General features: G+C 50.5%; 1 protein-coding gene across 12 annotated transcripts in view; it reads right to left on the bottom strand.

The window, feature by feature from the left end:
* TBC1D22A (TBC1 domain family member 22A) overlaps window positions 1-26,668 on the bottom strand; it is a 541,067-nt gene that overhangs the window by 401,588 nt on the left and 112,811 nt on the right. For all 12 annotated transcript variants that reach the window (XR_010835979.1, XM_059081667.2, XM_067010451.1 and 9 more), the window contains exon 8: window positions 24,072-24,186. Coding sequence is in view for 11 of the 12 variants with exons in the window: in XM_059081667.2 (XP_058937650.1) it covers window positions 24,072-24,186 (115 nt within the window). In the remaining variant the exon portion in view is untranslated. The remainder of the gene's footprint in view (window positions 1-24,071; window positions 24,187-26,668) is intronic.

Here is a 26,668-nt window from a genome sequence, read left to right as displayed (position 1 = left end):
AGGTGCCTGAGACACAGCGGCTGAAGGCCGGATGGTCAGCTGGCCTCCCAGGGCCCGAATGCAGAGAGAGGCACGCGGCACGCTAGCGTCCAAGGAGGGGAAAGTCCATCCTGCTGGAGAAGGAGGTTTAAGAAGGCTTCGTGGAAGACGGAGTCCCGGATGATAGATAAGCCCAGTTTCCAAACTGCACACATCCAGCCACCTCGCTCTCCTGATGAAAATTACTCTCGCACAGCTCCCCAGGTCCCCACAATAAACCCAGGCCCACTGGCCGGGCCCCCAGGGCTCTCCACGGAGACTCCCCGTGGCCGCTCGGGATCTGACCCTGCCAGTCACCAGCACGACCCCCTCGTGGTGGCTGCAGAGTCCCAGGACCTCGCCCCAACAGGCCTCACGTGCCCTGCCCTCCTCCCTGATGTGCTCCTAGGCCGGCCGCCCTGCCCACCGCTCAGGGCCCCAGCAAACACACCACGCCTGTCACAGTCAGGGACCGCCCTGTGACCCGGTCCCCAGCAGCACAGCCCTCAGGGCTCCCGGGGGCCCGGGCTCAGCGCTCGGCCCAGAGGAGGCCCGCGCAAACGCCCACGGGCCCGGCAGCGGGCAGACGCGCATCAAGGGCTCGCCCGGCTCATACGGTTCGTAACATGTTTTCTGTTAAACGCTGTCTCTGGGTTTTTGTTGTTTTTGTTTCTCAGGAAGGTGGTGTTTTAACCAAAGGAAGCAGGCTGACCGAGGCCTACAGGCCAGTACGACCATGGGGCAGGTTCTGAGAACAGCAGGCGGAAGCGGGTGGGCGGGAGAAGCCAGGCCGTGGCGGCGAGTCGGGCTCGCGGGGGGCTCTGCGTCTGAGCAAGGGAGTGGCACGCGCTCAGAGACGGCGCCATTCAGGCTGCGCTCCGGGAGGGCGAGCGCCGCAGTGACGGCCCGCGGGGGGAACGCGAGGCTGGGCACGGAGCGCACGCCCTGGGCCACAATCCTTGGCCTCTGGACAACGAAACAGATGCGGCTTCTCATCTGGGCGAAGCCTCGGTTCACTGATTTAACTGACGGGCACCGAGACAACCCAACCAAGAGAAACACCCGCCTGCCGACCCGGCGCCGGGCGCTACGCGGCTCGCGGGTCACACATCACGTTACTTCATTCTGACCCAGAGCAAGCAGCAGGCAGCGACTCGCCTGCCTCAGGGGTGACAAATGGAACCCAGCGAGGCCACGGCCTGTGCACAGCTGAGCAGGGATGGAGCTCGCTCGGGCCTCTCGTCCCGGCCCTAACGCCCACGTCCATCCCTGTATGGAGGTGGAGTTTTAATTAGCCTAGGACGCTAGGACAATGGACTTGGTTAACTGCCAGGGAATGTTACCAAATCCTAAGAAGGGGAACAAAAATAATAACTATAGCAGACTTTCCACAGAAACCATGCAGGACAAAAGGCAATGCAATGATGTCGTTAAAGTACTAAAGGAAAAAAGCTGTCAACCCAGGTTTTTATACTCCGTGAAAAACACCTCTCACAAGGTGAAATAACACTTCTTCAGACAAAGAAAAGCGGCCCTGCCAGAAATGCTAAAGAAGGCTCTTCTGGCAGAAAGAATACGATACAAGGCGGAGATACAGATCTCCACAAAGAAATGAAGATGACAGGTAATGGTAAATGAAGGCAAACGTGAAAGGTATTTTCCCTTATTTATAATTTCTTTAAAAGATACTTGAAGGCTTCCCTGGTGGCGCAGCGGTTGGGAGTCCGCCTGCCGATGCAGGGGACGCGGGTTCGTGCCCTGGTCCGGGAGGATCCCACATGCCGCGGAGCGGCTGGGCCCGTGAGCCATGGCCGCTGAGCCTGCGCGTCCGGAGCCTGTGCTCCGCAACGGGAGAGGCCCGCGTACCACAAAAATTTAAAAAAAAAAGGATTAAAAAGTAATAGTAATAAAATAACTAATAATAAAGGGCCACCTCTCGCTAACTTCTGCTCTTAATGCACTAATTGGTCCAACTCCAATAAGCTAAATGTAATACCTCGGGAGATGAAAGGAGAGGGGCACAGCTGTCCCCCATGTCTCTGCAGACGGCACAGCCTCACCACCTTGTACATCCACAGGGACTGGAGTACCAGAGCGACTAAAAGAGAGACGTTTCCCACTAAGTAAAGCTCCGCAGCTGAGCCTTCTGCTTGGGTAGCACAAATTCCAGTGGCTATAAATCAGGTTTATGAATTTTCTATGTATTTGGGGAAAGCCCTCAGTCCTCACTGACCTGCTCACCCACCATACGTCTCTGCCGTCACCGGACAGCTGACAAAAGGCCCTCGGCCCTGATGACGCGTTCTCACAGAGTCAAGCTTCACGGGCTCAGCACCAGCGTGAAGGGCTGCCGAGAGCCCCTACCCCGCGTGAAATCCAACCCCGTTGATCCAGGCGGCCAACTGCTCTTTTAGTCCAACCGCACCAACTGTGTATTTTCCATACTCACTGCCCTGGGCAATGCTGCACACCCTTGATTATTCTTTGGAAATACATAATACATGAATCAGGAAACCAATTGTGAAGGCCCCAAATTAGACACTGCTGACCAGCCCCAGAAAACGCTATCATTTTAGAATGTTCTTCTGAAGTGGTTTTGTGTTTTATTGGCAAAATGCTGTATTATTATTGCAATCGTGATTTAAATATAAATACCATTAGAGCTATAATAATAATGCACATGTACTTTGTGATTTTATTTCAAAGACTTCACGCCACTATATATATAACTCAATCATTAGCCTGCCAGCGGGAGAAAAGGCTGTAAGTACTGCCTCTGCATTGCAGACGGCAAGTCTAAAGCAGAGAAGCCAAGGGCAGGCAGGCCCAAGGCTGTGTACAGGAACAAACGAAAGCTAGAAAACTGCTCAGTTGCTTTTACCCACAAATACCCACAAACGCTCACATCCACCTGCACGGAGGCAGGTTCACACACTTCTCACAACAGAACCATATTCTGGGTGTTTACAAGGAATGTGAGCAAAGAGCTCTCTTGAGAGAAAGAACCACAGAACTGAAACTCCAGCTGTAACCCTGAGAGAAATGAAGCAGCACTCCTGAGGGGGGAGTTTTCACATACACAAGCATCTCGAAGATGCAAGGATGCATCTCTCCTTGTCAGCACCCACGTCAACAACCATCCCTCGTTTGTGCCTGTCTACAATGACTCTTTCCGTGGATAAAAGATGCACCACTCTCGTCTCAGGGGTCCCGGGACTTCCCGCCTCGGGTCCCCAAGCCCTTACTGGAAATGCAGAGCGGGAAGCTCAGAGGGCAGGGCCGGCTCTGAGCTCGGGCGGGAAAGCTAGAGGCAGCATGCCAAGCAGCCAGGGCCGCGGCCACCTGCCCTGGAGAAGAGGCCTGCATTTCACACTGGACACCAAGACCTGGAAAAGGGCCCAAATCGACTGCTCCCCAGGAAGGAGAAAGCAAAGACCAGCGGTGTCTGACACAAGAGGGGCACTGGGGTGTCTAACAGACAACACGCACGACACACGCCCGAGACCGGGCTCCTGGTCCGTCTCCGTGGCCTTCTCTGGAAGAGGCGACTCCATCCCCTCCCATTAGAGAGGGAAAACCTCAGGGTCGTCCTTAACCTCTCCCTCTCACCTCCATCCAACCTCTCAGCAAACCCTGCAAACCAGTCAGGTGCAACCCCGGCTTGCCGCCACCTGGCTAGGAGCCCATGCCATCGCCTCCCCTCGGATTGGGTCAGCAACCTAACTGGCCTCCGTGACTTCCACCCAGCTTCTCCCCCGCGCCCCGTCCCCTGCACGTGTCCCAAGCCACCTTTCACAGGCAACGCCACTTTAACCCTCCGTTGAGAAGCCTCTCTCTTCCAGATCAAAAGCCGACATCCTTCCAAGGACTCACGTGTCCTATGGGACCCGGGCCATCACCGCTTGGGTGTCACTTCTCTGATGTCCACAAGAGCCTCTGCTTGGGCCCTCGGGCTGGCTGGGCCTCAGGGCCACCCAAGAGGCTTCACTCTCACTCAGAACATCCGGTGAGATGCCTGTGTCTCACACAGAGGGCACGTTTCACAAAGAGCTCTAGCTTCACCCCTCACTGAGGCTGACAGATGCGCGGGGAAGAGAACCCCAGGCAAAAGGCTCCCAGCTCATGGCCCTTCCGGGGCCTCCGCTCCCTCAGGGAGCCGTGCATAAGTGCTCATATGACCGAAACAGTGTGACCTGCCTCTGCACGTGTGTGTGCATGGGCGTGTGTGCACGTGAGTGCGTGGGCCTGTGTGTGCATGGGCGTGTGTGCACGTGAGTGCGTGTGTGCACGGGCGTGTGTGTGCGTGGGCCTGTGTGCATGGGTGTGTGTGTGCATGGGCGTGTGTGCACGTGGGTACGCGTGCACGTGTGCAGGTGGGTGTGCGTGTGCATGTCTTGGTGTTGGCCCAGCATGCGGGGCTGACTTTGCGTTGGTAGGCCTGGCTGTGACGCACCTCCTGGACTCTCTGCCTCGCGTCTGAGCACCTTTGTGTAGCAGCGTCTAGAGACGACCAAGCTTCCAGGTGGAGAGGCACGGTCTTCCCCGCTCTCACGGGGTCTCTGAGCAGCAGGGATGGGTTCAGTTTAAACAACCATTCTTGTTCCTTCTTGAGAAGCTGCAGCTCCTGCCCCACAGGGACAAAGACCACAGACGGGAGGCACCTCCGCGCCCGAGTCAAAGGTTTCCCCGACCGAGCTGGGCAGCAGCCACGGGCACAGAACGGACTCCGGCAAACGGCTATGGGCTAACACGCGACGGGCGTTAGAAATTCACAGCGAGGGGGACATGAGCAAAGCCTGTGCCTGTGGCCGTGGCCGTGGCTGGTGGAGGAGGGCCCACCCCAGGGCGTGCAGCACGCGGGGAAGCGTGACGGGCAGGACCGAGAATGGGGAACCGCAGAGGCGCGACCACATGCGAAACCAACGCTCCCGGCAGGTTCCTGAGAGTTCATCAGCTACAACTGCGCCTGTCTGTCCACATCCTGCTCTGGAACGGAACTGACCAAAACGGGGAAAAAGTATGGATGCCGCCTCACTTGCCAATTTAAGAGCGAAAATGTTGGGGCTTCCCTGGTGGTGCAGTGGTTGAGAATCCGCCTGCCGATGCAGGGGACACGGGTTCGTGCCCCGGTCCGGGAGGATCCCACGTGCCACGGAGCGGCTGGGCCCGTGAGCCATGGCTGCTGAGCCTGTGCGTCCGGAGCCTGTGCTCCGCAACGGGAGAGGCCACAGCAGTGAGAGGCCCGCGTACCACAAAAAAAAAAAAAAAAAAAAAAAAAAAGAGCGAAAACGTGCGTGAAAATCTTTTCTACTCAGAGAGCTTTCATTTCCTGTTTTCTCTGTCACCTAAAATGTTTTATCCGAGGGCAGGCGGTTTGCTGTTTTTATTTGCTCAGCTGGGTCAATCTCTCCAGTTCGCCTCTGACTCTCTGGCCCTCCGGCCCTGCAGTCCTCCAAAGGCGTGTTTCCTAGACAACACCACGTTTATGCAAGGGTACAAAGAGCAGCCTGCTTCATTCACGCCTGGCATTAAAAGGCAAGTTTATCGGGTGAGAACAGGATTCTAAAAGCCCTGGTAATTTTTCTGCATCCCTCCTGAAAAGAAAAAGCTCAATAACCGGGTCCGTCCCCCAGGTCAGCAACAGAACGGCAGGTAGCAGCCAAGCCACTGGAGAGAAGAGCCAGGCTGCTGGGCAGGGTCGGAATGCAGGCGCCCGGCCGCGGTCGGGACCTCCAGCCACGCTCCCAGGGCTGCAGCCCCGGCCCACGTCCCCAGGCCTGAGACAGGTTATCCACATACCCCAGATGGAGAGAGAGAGAGAGAGAGAGAGAGAGAGAGAGACTTGGTGGGGGAGGGAGGGGGGAGAGAGAAGGGGAAGGGGGCGACCGAGGGAGCGGGGAGAGGTCGCGCCCGCTCGAGTGGACACAGGAAGAAACCCAGGCCGTGCGACACAGCAGTCACACGGGCAAATGGTGAACAACGCACGTGCCTTCCACACGCCGGGACGTGCACTAAAACTTAAATGACCGCCACCAGGGTGGCCGGGGCCTGCAGGAGGCATCGGGGGGCCTGTCTCGGCAGCTGAGCTCTCTCAGACCCAGCGGGGCCACGTCCTGCCACCGTAAGAGCAGGAGGTGTGATCGCCCTGCAGGAAACCCCCAGTGACGTGCTCAGAAGGTACCTCCCGACCCGGCCGGCACGCCGAGCCACCGACGCTGGAGGGAGGCCCGGGGCTTTTGCCCTGGGAGGTGCGGTCATGCTGAAAACGCTGTGCAGGGCGCTGACCGCGTGCGTGAAGCCCCTTCGTCCCAGAGTGAGACTGCCTGGGAAATCTCTCAACGCACCAAAGGGGGCCCACGTGCCTGTCACCCGGAGGCCCTCCCTGTGCACCTACTGCACTGAGGTGGCACCTTTGTCCCGGCATCCAACGCTACGCCCTGCTCCCCGCCAGACCTTCTGGTCTCAAGCCCCATCCGCTCTGACCCCAGTGCCGCCCTGCAGATGAGAAGGCAGAGGGTCACCCCAAGCCCGTGGGACCGAGAAGGCAGAGGCGGGCGACGCCCGGGCCCCTGCGCGGTGAGGACACCCCTCCCCTGCCCCCCACAGGCCGCCGACCGCACTGGCTGCGTGGGAGAAGCACTGTGTGTCCTGGCTGCTCCCGCTCCGGACAGAGCACGCCCTGCAGGCAAGGACGGGAACGCCGCTGGTGCCAAGCGCGTCCAGCATACAGTGGCGCGGGCAGGGGCCCGTCACGTGGGCTGCACCGAGTGGGCGGCCGCTGTGACGCACAAGCTGACGCTGGCCTGCCTGGCGGAGAAAACGAGCCTCAACGCAGCTGCTGGGTCGATTCAGCAAAAACACTCCAGCCCCTCCTTTTTGGAAGCTGCGTTCACATCGCGAAGGCGCAAGGTAAGAAAGAAGGGTGCGCGCCCTGACACAGCGCCACTAACAAGACGGCTCTTCCGCCCAGAGAGTCAGAAACGCACCGAACGGCAGTGCTGCTCCGACTGTGACGAAGATCATATTCCAAAGTACTTTAGGTCACACTTCTATACCGAGCAGAAAAGCAACGTCCAATCCGAAGTGCACAAAACATCACATCAGTCAGAAAGAGGACGCTCGCTGCAACCAAACGTGAGCTGTAGGCGTGGGGACGAGCCACCCCCTCCTCGTGGCTCAGCTGCCCTTCTGTCCTCTACAGAAGGACGGGGCCCCAAACCCACACGAGGAAGCAGGAGGCAATATTCATCAGTGAGGAGTCTGCACTGACAGCGGGGACCCCATGAACTCTGTCCCCACACGGGCCCACAGAGGAAGGGACAGAAGTATGAGGACAGCCCCGGTGGCTGGGGCTTCTGATATCAGCCATCTGGCTGCCCCTTTCCCCATACAAGAGAAAGCCGTCCACACAGCAGAAGACAGCCGGGGGTTGACCCTGGCTCTGACAGTCAGTAGTCTAAAGACCTTGATCAACCTCCTTGTGCCTCAGTTTGCTGACCTGTAAAATGGGATGGTAAGAGCATCAACCTCAGGGAGTAGTGATGTAATAATAAGGAAAGTTCTGTGAAAGCTCCTGGTACAAAGGAAGTTGGCTGCAGCCACTGCCACCACTAGCACCACTACCACCATCACCACCACCACCACCATCATCAACATCATCACCACCATCATCAACATCATCACCATCATCACCACCATCACCATCACCAGCATCATCACCATCACCACCATCATCATCATCATCAACATCATCACCATCATCATCATCATCATCATCATCATCACCATCATCATCATCACCAGCATCACCATCATCATCATCATCACCATCATCACCATCACCATCATCATCATCACCAGCATCAACATCACCACCATCATCACCACCATCATCACCATCACCATCATCAACATCACCAGCATCATCATCACCATCACCATCACCATCATCACCACCATCATCACCATCATCATCATCACCATCACCATCATCACCATCATCACCATCATCATCACCATCACCATCATCATCACCACCATCACCATCATCACCATCATCATCACCACCACCATCACTACCATCACCATCACCATCACCACCACCATCAACATCATCACCACCATCACCATCATCAACATCACCAGCATCATCATCACCATCACCATCATCACCACCATCACCATCATCACCATCACCATCATCACCATCATCATCACCATCATCATCATCATCATCACCATCATCACCATCATCATCACCATCATCATCATCATCACCACCACCATCACTACCATCACCATCACCATCACCATCACCATCATCACCACCATCAACATCATCACCACCATCATCACCATCACCACCATCGGCATCACCACAATCAGCATCACCTTTATCTCTCCAGCAGTAACTGCGGACCGAATGAATATAATAAATCACCATTTATCCCTTCTGAAATTTAAACTATCTAAGAGCAAAGGCCATGTCTTACACATCTTGGTATGCCAAAAACCTTCCACTGTGAGCGATTTTATAAAAGTCTGTGGAATTGAAAGAAACTGCAAAGAGACCAGAAGATGGGGATTCTATTTTGACCTTTAAGAACCAAAGTCACAACCAACCTACAGATTCTGAAGAGGATCAGTTGCTGAAAGCGTAAAGTTGCAAAGTCAGAAGAGGTGACTTCTCATTTCAAATTTTTCATTTAATCTCTCTCAAGCACAAGATGGCAGAAATTGAAATAACCTACTCTCTGCAAACTTATATCTCTACCTTAAAAGAAAAATCAACCTACACTTTCAGCTTTTGTGAATAAGAAAATAAATCAAATTTTTGCACCCAACTTTCTCTGAGAATACTTTTTCCTGTATAAAAAAATGAAAGTAATAATAATGAAAAGGAAAGTATCGTCATTTTAAAATTTGAGACCAATTTCAGTCAAGTTATTATAGATTAGAAAACATCAAGTGAAAGAAAGGTTTATTATTTTTTAAAAGCAAGGCATTTATAAACTTTAATGCTAGTAAAAGAAATTTTAAAGTTCAAAAGATTTTTTAAGGAATCCAATCAGCATCAAATATAATCCCACCACATTAAAAATAATAAGCATGTGAAAAGACACACAACATTATCAGTCATCAGGGAAATACAAATCAAAACCACAAGTTACCACTTCACACACACCAGGATGGCTAAAATAAAAAAGACACGAACAAGTGTAGACAAGGATGTGGAGAAATCAGAACCCTTATGCACTTCTGGTGGGAATGGAAAATGCTGCAGCCCCTTTGGGAAAGAGTCTGTCAGTTCCTCTAAAAGTTAGACTTGGAGTTACCGTATGACCCAGCAATTCTACTCCTAGGTATATAGCCAAGAGAACTGAAAACACGCCCACACAGAAAGACTTGTAAACAAATTATTACAGTGGCATTATTCATAACAGCCAAAAATGGAGGGAAAAAAATCCAAATGTCCACTAGCTGATGAATGGATAAACAAAGGGTGACCTATGGGGCTTCCCTGGTGGCGCAGTGGTTGAGAGTCCGCCTGCCGATGCAGGGGACGCGGGTTCGTGCCCCGGTCTGGGAGGATCCCACGTGCCGTGGAGCGGCTGGGCCCGTGGGCCATGGCCGCTGAGCCTGCTCGTCCGGAGCCTGTGCTCCGCAATGGGAGAGGCCGCAGCAGTGAGAGGCCCGCGTACTGCAAAAAAAAAAAAAAAAAAAAAAAGGTGACCTATGCATACAATGAAATACTATTAAGCCTTAAAAGGGAATGAAGTTCTGACATATGCTACAGCTCAGATGAACCTCAAAAACCCTATGCAAAGTGAAAGAAGCCAGTCACCAGACGTATGGCCCTACTTATATGAAATGCTCAGCATAGGCAAATCCAGAGACACAAAGTAGATCACTGGTTGCCGGGGGCTGGAGGAGCGGGTGATGTGGAATGACTGCCCGCCGGCACAGGGTTTCTTTCTGAGAGATGGAAATGTCCTGGAATTAGTGTCATGGTTGCCCGACTCTGAATGCACTAAAAGCCACCGAATTGTACCCACGAAAAGAGAGACGGGTACCTGCAGGTGGGCAGAACGTAGGTAGGCAGGCGGGTGGGTGAAGAAATTGATCACTTGACAGGTCGGACAGAAGACACAAGTAGGGATGCGAGAGTTGATTTCTTCTCCCCTCTTCATCACAGCCCTGCTCTGCTCCTGGCCAGCCAGCAGCACCCTCCCTTATCCTGTACTTACATCCTTGACAGCTGAACGCTTGAAGCCGCAGCTACACACCGTTCCGTCTTCTGAGCTGGTCTCTGCTCCGGCAGATAAATTGCGAAGTTGTGTCAGGTGGAGGGAAAACACGGCTGCTTTCTGCCCCCGGCGAAGACCGCTGGGGCAGGTTCTGCGACGTGGGTGACGAGGCTCACGAACTACATCCCGATGGATGGTGGGGCGGATCGGATGATGGGGGCTTCGGGGGAGGCTGGGAGCAGCGCACGCAGGAGCGAAACGAGGAGCCTGCCCCCGTCCCTACGGTAACTGCAATCGGCGCTCTCCTCCTTCCTGACGCTCTTGCTGTGACACCCGCGCAAGTCCTCTGGCTCCCGCCCCCGCCCCCGCCGCCACTCAAGCTCACTTCCCTGGGTCCCGGGAGCACGCTGCTCCACCCCCCACACTGCCAGGGGGGACGGGCCTTCGCGGGCCTCTCTCCGCTTCCACCAGCCGACCCACGCGCATCTTCACAACGAGACGCATTTCTCTCCCGTCTGGCTCTGACGCGAGGTGACCGATGACACACACTTCATCTCTTCCCCGTAATTCACTCACCCTTAAGGAAAAGTTTCGTAAGTAATTAAATTGATCTTCCCTGCTATTTGGGACACAGATTTACTTAAGACAGCAAAGTAACAGAAAGCATGATTTCTCGGCGCGGAGGCCTTTGGGAGGCTGGCAAGCTAAGCGCGGGAGCAAGCCGAGCCCCCCTGGAATAAGCCTCCGCGGACAAGGAGCCAAGCGTGCAGCGGCCCTTCCTAATAGACGTGTGCTTGTATATATTAGATCCACGGGCACTTCCTGGATTCAAAAAAGCTCTTAAATATCAATGCAGTTTGAATCCTTCTTGAATATCATTCAATTCTTGTTACTGAAGCAAAAACTCAGACGTCTGACGTTGATGGCTTAGCTAAGCAGCGGGAAGTGTGGCCGCTGTAGTCGCTTCTAAGCACCCTTGGAAGAGTCCCGGAAACTTGCCCAGAGAAACAAACAACAGTGGTGAGGCTCGGGGCCTTCAGAAGTCAGTGAGACATCTTTATGAAGAATGGGAAAAACACCTAAAGCAAAGGTAAAAGAAAAAAGCGCAACAAAAAAGACGGCCCTGTTACTGATATTTGCTGTGAACAGCACACGGGGCGGCCTGCATTCCAATCACCTCTTGCAGACGCACCTGCTTTCAGCATTTCTCCGTTCATAGCCAGGTTCGATCCACAAACATCTCCCCTTTTTGGCTAAGGGGGGATGGTCCACATTCTCGTCACGAAATCTTACGTGATGAAGTCTTCCTGTTGAATGACTAGGGGGATGAGAAACCACATTTCCTTCATGTCCTTAGAGCTACATCGTTCAGTCGCTGATGCCTGAGTTCAAGGAAATTCATCTAAGGCATCATATTAGCATCTAAAGAGCTGCCCTGCATCCCTCTGAGAGCATCTCCTAGTTCGTCTAATAATGGGGAAATGCCTTGCTCTGCCGATTTTCCTCTCCTGATCGTTACGGGTGTAAAAAAATAAAAAATTCTAATTCTCTACTACGTTCAATAAAAGCTTTTAAAAGAAAAGACTACAAAAACGTCTCTGGACTCTTTTTATACCTTCTTAAAAGATAACACAATCATCTGGGAAACACAATAAGAAAACTGAAGGATCACACAGAAGGGATGGTTTATTTCTCAGTGACATCAGTCTTCTTTCTAGATGATTCCATCTTCCCATTCTTCCATCCTCTTATGATTTTAGTCCTTTTTTTTAAACTGCAGTGAGGAATAATTGATGAGTGTCAGTAAAATAATACCTGGGATGATACAATAGCAAAATACTTTAAGACACAGAAAAAAATTAGGATCATTATGATTTGACAATATATCTTAGATTTATAAAAAGTTCCAGTGGACCTACATAGTAGCTGCAAGACAGAATGGGGTTTTATTCTATTTTTCAAAAATAAGTAGATTTTCTCCTTGCTCTTTGAAGAATGGGATAAAAATCATCCAACTGCAACCCACACACATAGTCTGAAGTACTCAAACAGGAAAGTCAAAAACTAAAGCTGGGTCGAATGGTCCCGGAGGGTTCACAGAGGTTCACGCCGTTCCTCAAAACTAGGGACGACACAGGACACGCCAGCAGCCTGAGTAGAGCCCCGCGTCCCCCTCGTGCGTCCCTCGAAGGACCCTACGTGTCGCCGACCACGAAGGCCCAACGCTATGCTCGTGAGGGGCAAAACATTCATCCTGAGAACGGTCTTCCACTGCCAGTGGCTGACAAGTCTAGCTAATCGGCCTATGAGGAACGTCGGTCGGTCTGCTTTCTGGTCCGCGGCCATTTTCACTTGGAGTTCAAAGCTGACGATTCTTTAGGCCCAGTCAGAGGGGCCGGTGAATACCGTCCTTGCCGGCCAGCAAACGCTCCAGGCCGCCCTTCGGCCCCGCTGGCTTGTGTCCACGCCCACGGGAGGTCCGTGACCCAGGCCTGCTTCACGCTCTGCTCTTCATCCAGGGACCCTTGGCTCAGCCTGAGGGGCCGACCCACAGAACCTCGTCCAGACCCGACGGGAAGGGCCATAACCACCGCGAGCCTGTCTCACGCTCCGCCCGCCTGGTGTCCGCACCTCCGCCTGGCAGTGGAGGTCACCAGACGGGACCCAAAAGCCTGGCCTGGCCGCAGGCCGTGGAAGAGCCATCCCCAGCAAGGCTTCAAGCTGTCTGTGCAGGACTCGCGAAAGCCCCCGGCCGGGGAGGCCGAGCAGGGCTGTGCCCGCCCCCTGAGCCCGCCACAGCCACCTGACTGCGGGCAGCAGCTGCCCCGACGTCACCCGTGCTCGCCGCGCAGAGGGGCCCAGGGCTGGAATCGGGTCTGACTCGTGCTTCTTTGGAGAGAGCGGTCGTGGAAAGGATGTCACTTGCTAGACCTGGCGATGGACACGAACAACTCAGAGAGAGGAGTAGATCGACGGTTGGTTGGTCTTAGGCAGAAAATAAAGATTTCTGGAGGGAGGACGTGCAGGTAGCTGGAAACGATGGCCACCGCCAAACCACTCGTCTCCCAATATTTCCTCTCAAAACAATACAGAACAACTAAAAGGTAGAAATAAAACTACGCTGACGCCATGGCCTCTCAGCTTGAAAACAAAGGCTGCCCACGCCTCAAAGTCACCGTCCGTGAAAAAGAGATCTCAGCCCGTCCTGGCTCACCACCTCTCCTCCCCCCACCTCCGAGGGGCTTTAGGATGTGGGGGGGCAGGGAGGGGCCACGGAAAGTGAGGCACAACCGCAGCAGGCGGGGGTCTCACCGATGCCGTCGCCATCTGGGCTGTGCATGGACAGAACCCGACACAGAGCACAACCCCCTCTTTAAGAAGCGGCGACACTCCACCAACAGCTCTTGTAACACGCCGTACTTTCAGGAGGAATAATCGTGTGGCCTGTGTGTAAAGACGTGTGTGTGTGTGTGGATTTGTTAAATTAATATTAACAAAATAAAACTGGATCTGAAAAGTGTTTCTGTGATTTCACAGCAACCTTTGATAAAAGGGAAACATTTAAAGATGCTGAAAAACAAAGAAGACAGGAATTGGTACGTGTTGCGTAAGAAACATTCTGAAAATTCCTGATTCTAACCCAGTGAGATATAAAAATTCGAGAAGAAAGCTAAAGTTTGTGGGGAGAAAGGATGAGTGAGAGTCTTTGAATGTAAAAGCAAAGCCTTCCATTCAGCCCACACCCCTCTGCGGGACTTCAGTTATCACGTAGGGATTCTGAACCCAGGCCCGGGAAACAGGGTCCACGACACATTCTGAAACACTATGCACGGGGTGGGGCAGGGGTCCCTCTGGGTAGAGGCTCCAGGGCTGCAAAGCCCTGACACAAAGCTCAGCCTCCGAGTTGGCCTTCATGCGACTCGGGTGAAGCCAGACGTTTTCGAAGGCCCTGGGCTGGACCGCGGAAGCGTCTGGATGTCAGATTATGTGGCATTGTGTATTAGGAGGGTAAAAAGTGAAAGGATCCCACTAATGCATTTGTTAGCTTTTTCCTGTTAGCCAGAGCCAGGACCACTTCAGCAATGACTGCAACTTAAAACAAGAAATGAAGAGAAACCATTTAAAAGACAGGAAATAAATCAGGAAAACGACAACAGCCACGGGGAAACCGCCCTCCAGTGGAAAAAGGAAACAGAGCTTGTTCTCCGGTGAAAGGATTTTAAAAGGCTGTACAAAGGGTCTCAATTAAGGAGGATAAATTTCTGCCACCTCAGCCTTGGGAATCATATCCGAATGTAAGAAAGCACTTTGGCACCGTGCCAGTAAGAAAAGCTACAAATTGGGGAAATTAATCCTTGACTTAACTACCAGCAGCAAGCATAAACTCACATGATCAAGGAACTCGTGGCCGGCCGTGGGCAGAGCCAGGCTGCCGGCAGCTTAGGAGGTACCCGCGGGGCAGGGCTGCCCGCCTAGCTGTCCAGATAAAGCAGAGACACCAATTCCAGATCCAAAACGCCGGGACCTCGGCAAGTTACTGAACTTCTCCACGCCTACTTTTTCCTCAACTCAAAGCAGTAATGCCTACCCTAGAAGGCTGTCGTTCGAATGAAAAGAAATGCACAGTGAAGTTAATTAAACCGTGAACTCAGCTCAGGGGAATTCGGGGAGGGGTCGGGGAGAACCCCGTCTTTACCCCCCAACCCTACGACACTCCAGCTAGACAGCGGCTGTCACTCCAAGGAAGGGGAGCCACCACCTAAGTACCAGGAGGAACAAGATGATCAGCTCATGGGTCTGGGGCCTCGGAGCCCCAGGTCCTAAGAGACTAACCCGCTCACCAGCACACCAGCCCAGAGCAAGTGCTCCTTAAACGTTGGGGACTGTCACCTAACGCATGAAAGGCTGCACTTAAGCCACCACTTTTGGCAACGGAGGAAAAGACTGTAGACCCCCGGGGTCTGATTGGAGAGCGAGGTGAGGACACAGTGGGACCAAACTGATGGAAAGCAAGGTCCCCGAAACAGGCCCACAGGCCAGAGAGAGGACTGGGCGCCTTCTGGGTGGCTGATGACTGTATAGGCTTCGCTTCGTCGTTCATAAGAGACACCAGCATCTTCCTCGGCTGGTGGAAGTGTAGCCGAGACCCGGCTGAGGCCAACGCGTGTTCTGCACGTGCACACGCACTGCATTTCCACAAAACTGCCCCAACTGACTCCACCTCCTCCTCGTGCCAGATGCGCCAGCGTGTGCGTCGGGGACTGCGGACAAACGATCCTGTGTGTAACATCCCCCAGACAGGCTGCTGGTCACACACCTGCTTCTGCCACACTAGCGCACACAGGACACAAGGCCTGCAGCCGCCAGGCTCCACTACAGTGTTGTTTCCCTACACACACGCACACCACACACGCACACACACACGCACACACACGCACCCTTGTCTCTTCCAAGTTCCTAATTAGGCCTGCTGAATACGGCTCCTGCAGGTTGAAAACTCAAACGTCAATGCTGGAGAGTGTCCTACTTGCTGCTGGCCCTTCAGCTAATCCCCAAGTCCCTTAACATGGTGGAGCCCCGGCCCACACTGGAACAGCCTCACGGGCAAACACCGACATATCTACAAACAAGGGACGTGCACATATAAGCACACAGACGCACACGTAGGCCCCGTCTCCAGCCCGGAGCTGCCAGTAATGTTCAGAACAGCCCAAAGACAGAGCAAGACAGCCATCCCTGACCCGGCTGCAGAGCAGACATTCAAACGTCTTTCTGGTACACAACCTGGCAAACGTTATCAAGACTTAAAAATACCCAACCGCTGAGTCAGTAATGGCTCTTCTAAGAGTCCGTGTCAAGAAAACACTCCAAGATGCAATCAAGAATTTACTTACTGAGATACTACGTGCACTATCCGTGACAGTGAAAAAGTAGAAACCAGGCAAACGTGCATCCACAGAGAACAGTCAAATCACATCACCACACAGTGGGATATGGGCCGGAATGCTTGTGTTCCCCCCAGATTTAAATGCTGAAACCCTAACCCCAAAGAGGACAGTGTCAGGAGGTGGGGCCTTTGGGAGGTGCTTTGGTCATGAGGGTGCAGCCCTTACGAATGGGGCTACTGTTCTCACAGAAGGGACCCCCCAGAGCGCCCTCGCCCCTCCCACCCCGCCAGGACACAGTGAGAAGATGCCGACTGTGCGCCAGGCGGAGAGGTGCCCCAGAATGCAACCATGCCGGCCCCTGATCACAGACGTCCAGCCTCCAGAACCGAAAGAAACAAACGTCGCTCCTTCTAAGCTACCCAGTCTGTGGAACTTCGTACAGCAGCCCACACAGACGAAGACAGGACCTCTACTTTCTCCACGACAGCTTTACTGAGATAGAATTGACATACCACGCAATTCGGCCAGTCACAGTGGTTTTTAGTACATTCGCTAAGCTGTGCAACAGTCACTACAACCTGATGTTAGGACATTTCCTGCAAGAAACCCTGCGCCCAGCGAGGCAACCCCCATGTCCCCAGTTCTGTTCCCAAGCCACAAGCAACCGCTTGTCTCTGCTCTGTCTCTACAAATTTGCCTATTCTGCACATTTCACATAGATGGAATCGTACAGCACGCGGCCTTTTGTGGCTGGCTTCTTTCACTGAGCGTGATGCTTTCAAGGGCCATCCGCGTTACAGCGTGTCTCGGTCCTCCGGTTCCCTTTCATTGCTGAATGCTACTTCATTGTACGGGCAGATCATCCTTTGTTTACACCCTCATCAGCTGATGAACACTTGGGTTGGGGTTTGGGTTTCACTGGCTGAAGTGAACAGTGCTCCCATGCATGCCTGGGCAGGCTTCTGCCGGTAACTCTAGGTTTAACTCTTTGCTGAAATGCCACGCAAAGTTGCTCGGCTGCTGTGATGCCCCCAGCAACACATGAGGTTTCTAATTTCTCCACATCCTTGCCAACTTCTCTTACTGTTCCTCTTTTTGATTTCAGCCATCCTAGGGGGTGTGAGGTGGTATCTCATTGTGGCTTTGGTTTGCATTCCCTAAGGACGAATGACGTCAAGCATCTTTTCATGCTTATTGGCCATTTGTCTATCTTCTTTGGAGAAATGTCTATTCAAATGCTTTGTCCGTTTCTAAAAATTAGATTATCTTATTGAGTTATGAGAGTTCTTTATATATAATGGCTATGTCTCTTACCAGGTAGATGATTTGCTAATATTTTCCCCCATTCTGCAGAGGTCTTTTCCCTTTCTTGAGACTCTACAGCACAAAGTTTCCATTTCCATGTAGTCCAGTTCACCTATTTTTTTTCTTTTGTCATTTTTGCTTTTGGTGTCATATCTAAGAAACCATGGCCTAACCCAAGGCCATGAAGATTTACTCCTATGCTTTCTTATTAGAGTCTTATAGTTTTAGCTCTTACATATAGGTCCATGATTCATTTTATTTTTGTGTACGGTGAGAGGCAGGGATGGAACTTTATTTTTTTGCATGTTGATATCTAGTTGTCCCAGCACCATGTGTTGAAAAAGACCATTTCCCCATTGGGCTGTCTTGGCGTCACTGTCAAAGATCAACTGACTATAAATATGAAGGTTTACTTCTAGACTCTCAATTCTGTTCCATTGACCTACATGTCCATCCATAAGCCAGAATGACACTTTCTTGATTACTGTAGTTTGGTAGTAAGTTTTGATATCAGGAAGTGTGAATCCTCCAACTTTGTTCTGTTTCAAGATTGTTTTGGCTATTCTGTGTCTCTTAAATTTTCATATGAATTTTAAGATAAACTTGTCAATCTCGGCTACAGTTTTGACAGGGGTTGCACCGACTCTTTAGATCAATCTGGGGGGGACTGCCATCTTTATACTATTAAGTCTTCCAATCCACGACCTGGGATGTCTTTCCATTTATTTAGATCTCCTATAATATCTTTCCACAATGTCTTCTAGTTTTCAGAGTAAATACTGTACTTCTTTTTGCTAAAATTAGATCATTTTATTCATTTTGACACTACTGTAAATAGAATTGTTTTCATAATTTCACATTTGGATTGTACATTGCAAGTGTATAGAAACATAACTGACTTTTCTACCTTGATCTTATATCCCACAACCTTGGGTGAACTCATTTGTCAGCTGTCATAATTTTTTAGTAGATTTCTTTGGATTTTCTACATACAGGTCATGTCATCTGCAAAGGGAGGTAGTTTACTTCTTCATTTCCACTCTCAATGTCTTTTGCTTCATTTTCTGGCTTAACTGCCCAGGCTAGACGCAGCTCAATGTTGAACAGAAGTGTGGCGCACGCGCATCCTTGTCTTGCCCCTAATCAGAAGGGGAACGCGTTCAGTCTTCCCCATTAAGCATCACGTTAACTGTGGGTGTTTCATGGACGCTCTTTACTAGAGAGGAAGATCTTCTGTGTCCTGTTTGTTGAGTGTTTTTATCATGAAAGGGTGTTGGACTTTGTCAAAAAGCTTTTTCTGTGTCAAACATTCTGAGATGATTACGTTGTTTTGTCTTTCAGTCTGTTGGTATAGTGTATTACACACTGACTGATTTTTTCCTATGTTGAACCAACCTTGAATTCCTGAGATAAATCCCATTTGTTCTTTTATTATGTTACTACATTCAGTTTCTTAGTATTTCGTTGAGGATTGTTACATCTACCTTCATAAGGAATACTAGTCTCTGGCTTTCTTTCCTTGTGATATCTTTGTCTCCCATTTTGGTATCAGGATAATACTGGCCTCATTGAATGAACTGAAAAGCGTTTCCTCTGTTCTATTTTTGGAAGAGTTTGCGAAGGAGTGGTGTTAAGTTCTTTGTTAAATGTGGGGAGAATTCACCAGTGAAGTCATATGATCCTCAGCTTTTCTTTGTTGGAATTTTTTAAATTACTGATTTAATCTCCTATATACATTGTTCTTGTATATATCCATATAGATATTGATAAATAAATGTATATATTATATTATACCATATTATACTGTATTATATTACATTATATTGAGAGAGAGAAACTTATTTTAAGGAACAGGCTCACACAATGATGGGGGCTGGCAAGTCTGAAACTTGTAGGACAGGCCAGCAGGCTGGAAACTCAGGCAGGATTTCTATGTCTTAAGGAGCATTTCTTCTACTTCAGGAAATCTCAGTCTTTGCTCTTAAGGCCTTCAACTAATTAGATAAGGTCCACCCATATTATGCAGGGTAATCTGCTTTATTCAAAGACTACTAATTTAAATGTTAATCACATCCAGAATATACCTTCACAGAAATATCTACACTGGTGTTTGACCAAATAAGTAGGCACCACAGCCTAGTCGAGTTTATATAAAATTAACCATCACAGTCAGTTTTGGTAATTTGTGCCTTTCTAGGAACATCTCTTTTTCATCCACATTCTCAAATTTGGAGAGTTGCTCACAGTATTTCCTTAGTGCTGTTTATTTCTAAAAGCACTCGTAACTTTAGTAATTTGAGTCTTCTCCTCTTTTCTCCTAGGTCAGTCTAGCTGAAGGTTTGCCAACATTTTGTTGATGTCTTTGAAGAACCAACATTGGTTTTATTGATTTTTCTCCACTGTTTTTGTATCCCCTACCTCATTTACTTTGTTCTAGTCTTTATTTCCTTCCTTCTGTTTGTTTTGGCTTAAATTTACTCTTCTTTTTCTAGTTTCTGAAATTGAAAACTCAAGTTAATGACTTGAGATGTCCTTTTTTAATATAAATATTTCTTGGAGCACTGCTGTAGCTGCATGCCGTAAGTTTGGGTATGTTGTGTTTTCATTTTCATTCATCTCAAAGTAATTTCTAATTTTCCTTGTGATTTCTTCTCTGACACATTGCTTCTTTTTTTTAATCTTTTTTTTTTTTAATTTATTTTTGGCTGCGTTGGGTCTTTGTTGCTGCGTGCGGGCTTTCTCTAGTTGCGGCGAGCAGGAACTACTCTTCATTGTGGCGCATGGGCTTCTCATTGGAGTGGCTTCTCTTGTTGCGGAGCACAGGTTCTAGGTGCGCGGGCTTCAATAGCTGTGGTACATGGGCTCAGTAGTTGTGGCTCGTAGGCTCTAGAGTGCAGGCTCAGTAGTTGTGGCACACTGGCTTAGTTGCTCTGCAGCATGTGGGATCTTCCCGGACCAGGGTTCAAACCTGCATCCCCTGCACTGGCAGGCGGATTCTTAACCACTGCGCCACCAGGGAGGTCCCCACATTGCTTCTTTATGGTTGTGTTCTAAAATCTCCACATATTTGTCAAATTCTTCAAATTTCCTTCTGTTACTGATATCTAATTTAATGTCTGTGTGGTCAGAGAACACAATTTGTATGACTTACATCCTTTCAAATGTACTGGCGCTTGTTCTATGGTCTAGCATATTGTCTGTCCTGGAGAATGTTTTGTGTGCACTTGAGAAGAATGTGATCCTGCTGTGACGGGTGCACTGCTCTATAGATGTCTGTTAGGTGTAGGGGGTTTCAGGTGCTTAGTTTTCTTTCTTTCTTGTTGATCTTCTGTCTAATTTTCCTACCCATTATTGAAAGGAGTGTGTCACTATGTTTTAAAAAGACGTTTTTTAAGTGCTTAATGACTCTGGGAAATGTTTAGATATTAAACAAAAAGCAGTACTAGAATGTGCATGCATGATATAACTGTTGCAATGTAAAACGTATATTGACAAAAGACCAGAAGGAAATTAGTAAAACGTCCCAATGACGGCTTCTGGGACAAGGAGGTATACTATTAATGAGTTTTCCAGTTTTTCAATAAGTCCATTACTTTGACCATCATCAAGATGTTTTTAAGTAGGAAATCTGCCTGCAATCCACGTCACGGGCTATGCAAGCATACAGCCCCCCTCCTGTCATTTCAGCACCCTCTGGTTCTGACCCACTGGCGTTCCCAGGGTCCTCTGCTCTCCACTTCCCCCACATGGAACAGAACTGCCACAGGAAGCCTCCTGTATGCAGATGCGCTCGTTTCTGTCTTTAAAATGTTTCTGACACGAGCTGTGGACCCCAAAAGTACATTAGCTGGGAGGAACACCAAAGGAAGCCAGGTGAGGATGCATTTAAAAGCAGCCTTGGTTCACGTAACACATGGAAAAAACAAAGTGCAATGAAATGAAATGAATGCAAATGAAAACAAAATGCAAACAAGAAAAATTAAAACAACTGTTTCTAAAACTGTAACTTATCAATGAGAAATGAGCAACAGCTCTTCTCTCCCTGTCACTCAAAGCCCAATTCATACTGACAGTGGAAAAGGCAAAAGAATGGTGGCGCCACCAGCATTCAGCTGACAGCAAGTCCCTGCATCACTTCTCCTCTGGGCCCCTTGCCAACCACACACCAAATCCAATTCCAGCGCATCCCAATCTCCAGGAACCGCGTGCTCTTCTCTGGGCAAAATTAACCTGTTTAAAAACAACCTGTGCGTTTGAGACTCTGACGTACAAACAGGAACATAAAAGTAAATACCCATAATGTTCATAAGTAAATACACTGTTTATGTCAGTCACTTTCCGTATTAGCTTTCAAGAGTAATTTATTTGACGAGAAAATGACATATCAAATCAAATCAATCAGAGCTTACACATGCTGATAATGAAAATCAATTGTAAAATACTCCTCATCTTCCAACGTCCGTCACTGGCTCTCCTCCCATGCGCCCAACCGTCACTCAGTCAGTCCGAGGAGCCAGAGCAGTTTCTCAATTTAAGTAGCACAGTGGATGGGGAGCGGGGGATGCCTCTTGGTTTTTTGCTATATACAAGCCCCTCCAGGGCCCAGCCACGACCACGGGCTCCATCCCGAGGTTAGCTGGGGATTTGTTCCACACTTACGTGGAGAGGCTGTGGCTGGCAGCGGTGCACGTGCATGTGTCTGTGTGTGCCCGAGCATGTATGCACATGTGCGTGCACCAAACTTGCATTTTGAAGACACTGTGTCCCTGAACAGCGGGACGGTGGGGCGAGGTGCCCCGGAGGAGACCTGGGCTGCTGGCAGCCCCAGGAGGCCGGTCGGACCGCTGCACGTGTGTTCTTGTGTGTGTGCACGTGTGTGCGTTCTTGTGCGTGTGTGTGTCCTTGTGCGTGTGTGTGTGCACGTGTGTGTGCACGTGTATATGTGTGTGTGTGTGGCAAGGGTTACGGAAGGCAAGGGGAGTTTCTTTGAGTCTCCAACTGAAGGCACCACGTGAACACAGATTCTCTCTCCTCCAGCTTTTCTCTCTTCTGGACAATTAACATCACCGTCATGTCCCTTCGTCCTAGCTTGCTGATCATTCAGACAAATGCACAATGGATCGCTTGGGTCTTTTAACGTAAGTTGCTGCTAGACTCATTAAGGCAAACTTATTTACCACATTAATTAAATGGTCTATTGAACACAGAATATCAGTTCTCTAATCACATCTCAGTTCAACTTCTTCTTTCAATTAACAGCTCTGAAGTCTACTGACAGAGGTCCTACTGTTCTAGGATCATTAAGAACATTTTCATTATCTGTCAAATGAGAGAGGGAGAAGCAGAGAGGCAGGAGGGACCTCTCCCTGCTGAAGAGATGATGCGGGAGCGGCCCGTGCTCGTTGGTTGCTTAGCAATGAAGAGACTCCCATGAAATCGTCAGTGCTGGGAGAGGGGTGGCCCCAAAAGGGACCAAGTGGGTACATTCTCATCCTCAGAGGATCATCTGCCCTGGAGTCAACCTCACTCTCCAGATTACAACAACGATGGAATTGAAGCTGACCAGAAACTGAAATGGCTGAAACACAAGCTAAAAAACCAACAAACACCAATGCAGGAAGGTTCACATGAAGACAAAGTGGTATCAGTTTTAAGTAAAAATGCTACAACTAAAGAGTAAACCCCTCCTGTGCATTTAGATTTTATCCATAGATGAATTAAAAAGTAGTTCCTGCACACGTGTTATCAGAATTGTTTTTAAACTTGAAATACAAACCAGGTGAAGGTATATTACAGTTGGCTGCTGCAACATAAATGGAGGAAAAAATATGCAGGACTCAGAGAGAAACAGCGCAACCCAACCTAAATGCCCAGTACACCAATTATTTTGCATGTAATTAATATTTCCATAAAATTAAATGCTACTAGTATATCAAAAGCAGAAAGGTGATGAACTACTGCAGAAATGCAATTAAAGAAGATTCGGTTTTTAGCTTGTAAGCAAAACATTCAACTAATATTCTGTCACCTTAGCCTTACCCATTTATTTTTTATTTTATTTTATTTTTGTAATACGCGGGCCTCTCACCGTTGTGACCTCTCCCGCTGCAGAGCACAGGCTCCGGACGCGCAGGCTCAGCGGCCGTGGCTCAGGGGCCCAGCCGCTCCGCGGCACGTGGGATCCTCCCGGACCGGGGCACGAACCCGCGTCTCCTGCACCGGCAGGCGGACTCTCAACCACTGCGCCACCAGGGAAGCCCAGGCTTACCCATTTAAATCCAAACCATTAAAGCCGGTGGGTGCTCTGATGGCTATTAACACAAAACTACACTCCCCATATATACTGCATTTCTCCTCATATATTAGTAAAAAGAAGATATTAATAATAATAACTGCATCTTAATATCTTCAGTGGTTGGGCATGTGGATTTAAAGACTTTTTTTAAGCTGGCATCAATGAGAATACTATTATTCTCTAATATTAGTTGTCATTAATAACAGTGAAATTAATAGCAATTTTCAGTATTGGTATAATTATGCACAGCAACATCGTAAGGCCACTCAAGTTCACGTTTAATGTTTGTGAGAAGAAAACGTCATGATATGATCTTACCTATGTATTCGCAAATGAAGACTACGAAGAAAGGAGTGACGAGGTCATTTATCCCCTGAACGTACCCACTGGCAGGGTGACGTATGGCCCATATAAACAATATCCTTTCAAAAATCTGAAAGAAAATCGAACAGCTGGTGAAGCAACAAGTAAACACATCAGAAACGTTTACACGTACACATTCTTAAAATTTACACTATCAATACTTTTCAACCTCTAATACTAAAATACCAATGGGTTTAATTTTTTTGTAAAATTCCAGTTATCTTAATTTTTTATAGACTCACAAGCAATATGGAGTATGTCACCAACCCCTGGGCTCCATCCCACCCCACGAGCTGGCTACCACTAAAGATGCTCTCTGCTCCCCCAGGCCCCTTGGGGAGCCGCTGCACGTGGCTGCCCTGGACTTGGTCAGCCAGCACAGCCACACCCGGCCTGTCAGTGAAGGAGAGAGCGATGGAGGGACAGACGGATGGATGGGCAGGTGGGTGGACGCGTGCGGGAATGCGTACGTGGACGGATGGAAGGGTGCACGGGAGGGAGGGAGGGAATGGATGGATGGATGCTCTAAATTTCCCGCATATGATTTTTTTTATTGAGGTATAATTGACATATAACAGTATATTAGTGTCAGGTACACAACATAATGATTCAATATGTGTAAATACTATATTGGGAAATGATCACCACGGTAAGTCTAGTTAACATCCGTCACCGTACACACGTTACGCATTTTTTTTCTTGTGACGAGGACTTGTAAGATTCAGTTTCTTAGCAACTCTCGAAGATGGGATACAATGTCATTAACTGTACCCTCCGAGCTGTACACTACAGCCCTACGACTTTTTGTTTCATTCTGACCCCCTTCACCCATGTCACACACATACCCCAACCCTCACCTCTGGCAACCCCCAATCTGTTCTCTGCATCTCTGAGCTTTTGGTTGGTTTTTTTAATGGATTTTCTTTCAGATTATTTCCCACAATATTGAATAGTTTATTATAAGATACTGAATACAGCTGCCTGTGCTATACAGCAAATCCTTGTTGCCTGTCTGTTTTACGTATATACTAGTCTGTACCTCTTAACCCCATACTCCTTACTTATCCCTCCCCCTCCCTTCCCCGTTGGTAACCGTAGCTTTGCTTCCTATGTCTGTGAGTCTGTTTTGTTCATAGATTCATGTGTATTACTTCTGGGAGCCCACACGTGAGTGACATAACAGGCGTCTTCTTAAACCCCCGGAGAGCGATCAGCATCCGGAGGCCAGCGTCTTCCGTCACCACTACCCCCGCCAGCCATCCGACATCCCGGGGCCTCCTCTCTCCGGACCGCTACGTCCCTCACTCACTCACGCCACCCTCTCCTCCACCTTCCTTCAGGAGAGGGGTCTCGCCGGGCGCAACACAGCGCCCTCAGCCGCGCGCACGCACACACGCACACACACGCACGCGCACACACGCACGCACGCGCACGCGCACGCGCACACGGCTTAAAGAGCGTCGCTGGCTCCACCCCCTACACACGGCGCCTCCGCGTCCGGCCCCTGCCTCACGGTCCTCTCCCCCTCTCCGTCCAGCTCCCAGATTCCAGCTGCGCTGAGCCGCCAGGCTGACACCTCCTGCCGGGCTCGCTGCCTAGAAAGCCTGTCCCTCCCCTGCTTACCTGGCTTCCAGCTAAGCCCCAGCCCCTGGATGGAGCCTGTGCTGCCACCTGCGCCCCCCAGCCTGCTGGGAGGGCCAAGCGCTGCCTACTTGTGAGCACCTCCCCCCGGTCCCCCACCCGGTCGGTCCCCCCAACCGCCTCCCTTCAGTGACACACCCACCGCCGGCTCCCCGACCCCGGGCTCCTGCCACTGGGCCAGGCCTCGCCGCCCTCCCGGGCCTCCCACCAGCGCAGGCTGGACCAGCGAGCGTGCCAACAGTAGGTGGCTCACGTCATTTCCAAACGGGCCGACCGTGCAAAGCCAAGCACGTCTGTACCCAGGGAGGTCAATGGTCCAGACACCCCCAAGTCGCCACCAGCTCCGGCATTTACAGCGAGGGGCCTGGCGCCCAGACGGGGGAGGTCAACCACAGCACGAGCAGCCCTAGCTCCCAGGCCGCCGCCCGAACGCCACCCTAGCACTCGTCCGCTGGGGTTCTTCCAAATGAGCCGCAACGGAAGCACCCGCTCATCAGGCGGCAGCGCCTGCAACAGGGGCACCTGGTAAATGTTTGCTGAGCGAGCAACACGTCCACGCACTCTATCCGCGCACATCTGTCGCGTTAAGTGAGCAGTTTTCCAGCCAGAACTGAATCTTTAAGTAAGATCAAAAGACCAAAATCATTCACCGCTGTTCACCGTGTGCCGTCCCTCACAGACAGCACTAAGTGGTGGGTCCTCACGCCGCAGCATCGGGCTCACCGCCCTCGGGGACGCGGGGAGCAGCACCCCACAAGCCAGGGTGGCGGGCAGCCGAGAGGACAGACGAGCAGGCCGGGTCCTTGCAGGGGGGTCGCCCTCTCGGGCCCTGGCACCTCTCAGTCACAGGTCAGACATGCAGCAGCCACGGCCCCGCCCAGCCACGTGCACACGAGGGAAGCCCAGGGACG

The sequence above is a fragment of the Kogia breviceps genome, chromosome 12, assembly GCF_026419965.1.
Source record: "Kogia breviceps isolate mKogBre1 chromosome 12, mKogBre1 haplotype 1, whole genome shotgun sequence".
Taxonomy (NCBI): domain Eukaryota; kingdom Metazoa; phylum Chordata; class Mammalia; order Artiodactyla; family Physeteridae; genus Kogia; species Kogia breviceps.
The sequence above is the reverse complement of the archived record's forward strand: the minus strand, read 5'-3'. Positions and strand labels throughout refer to the sequence as shown.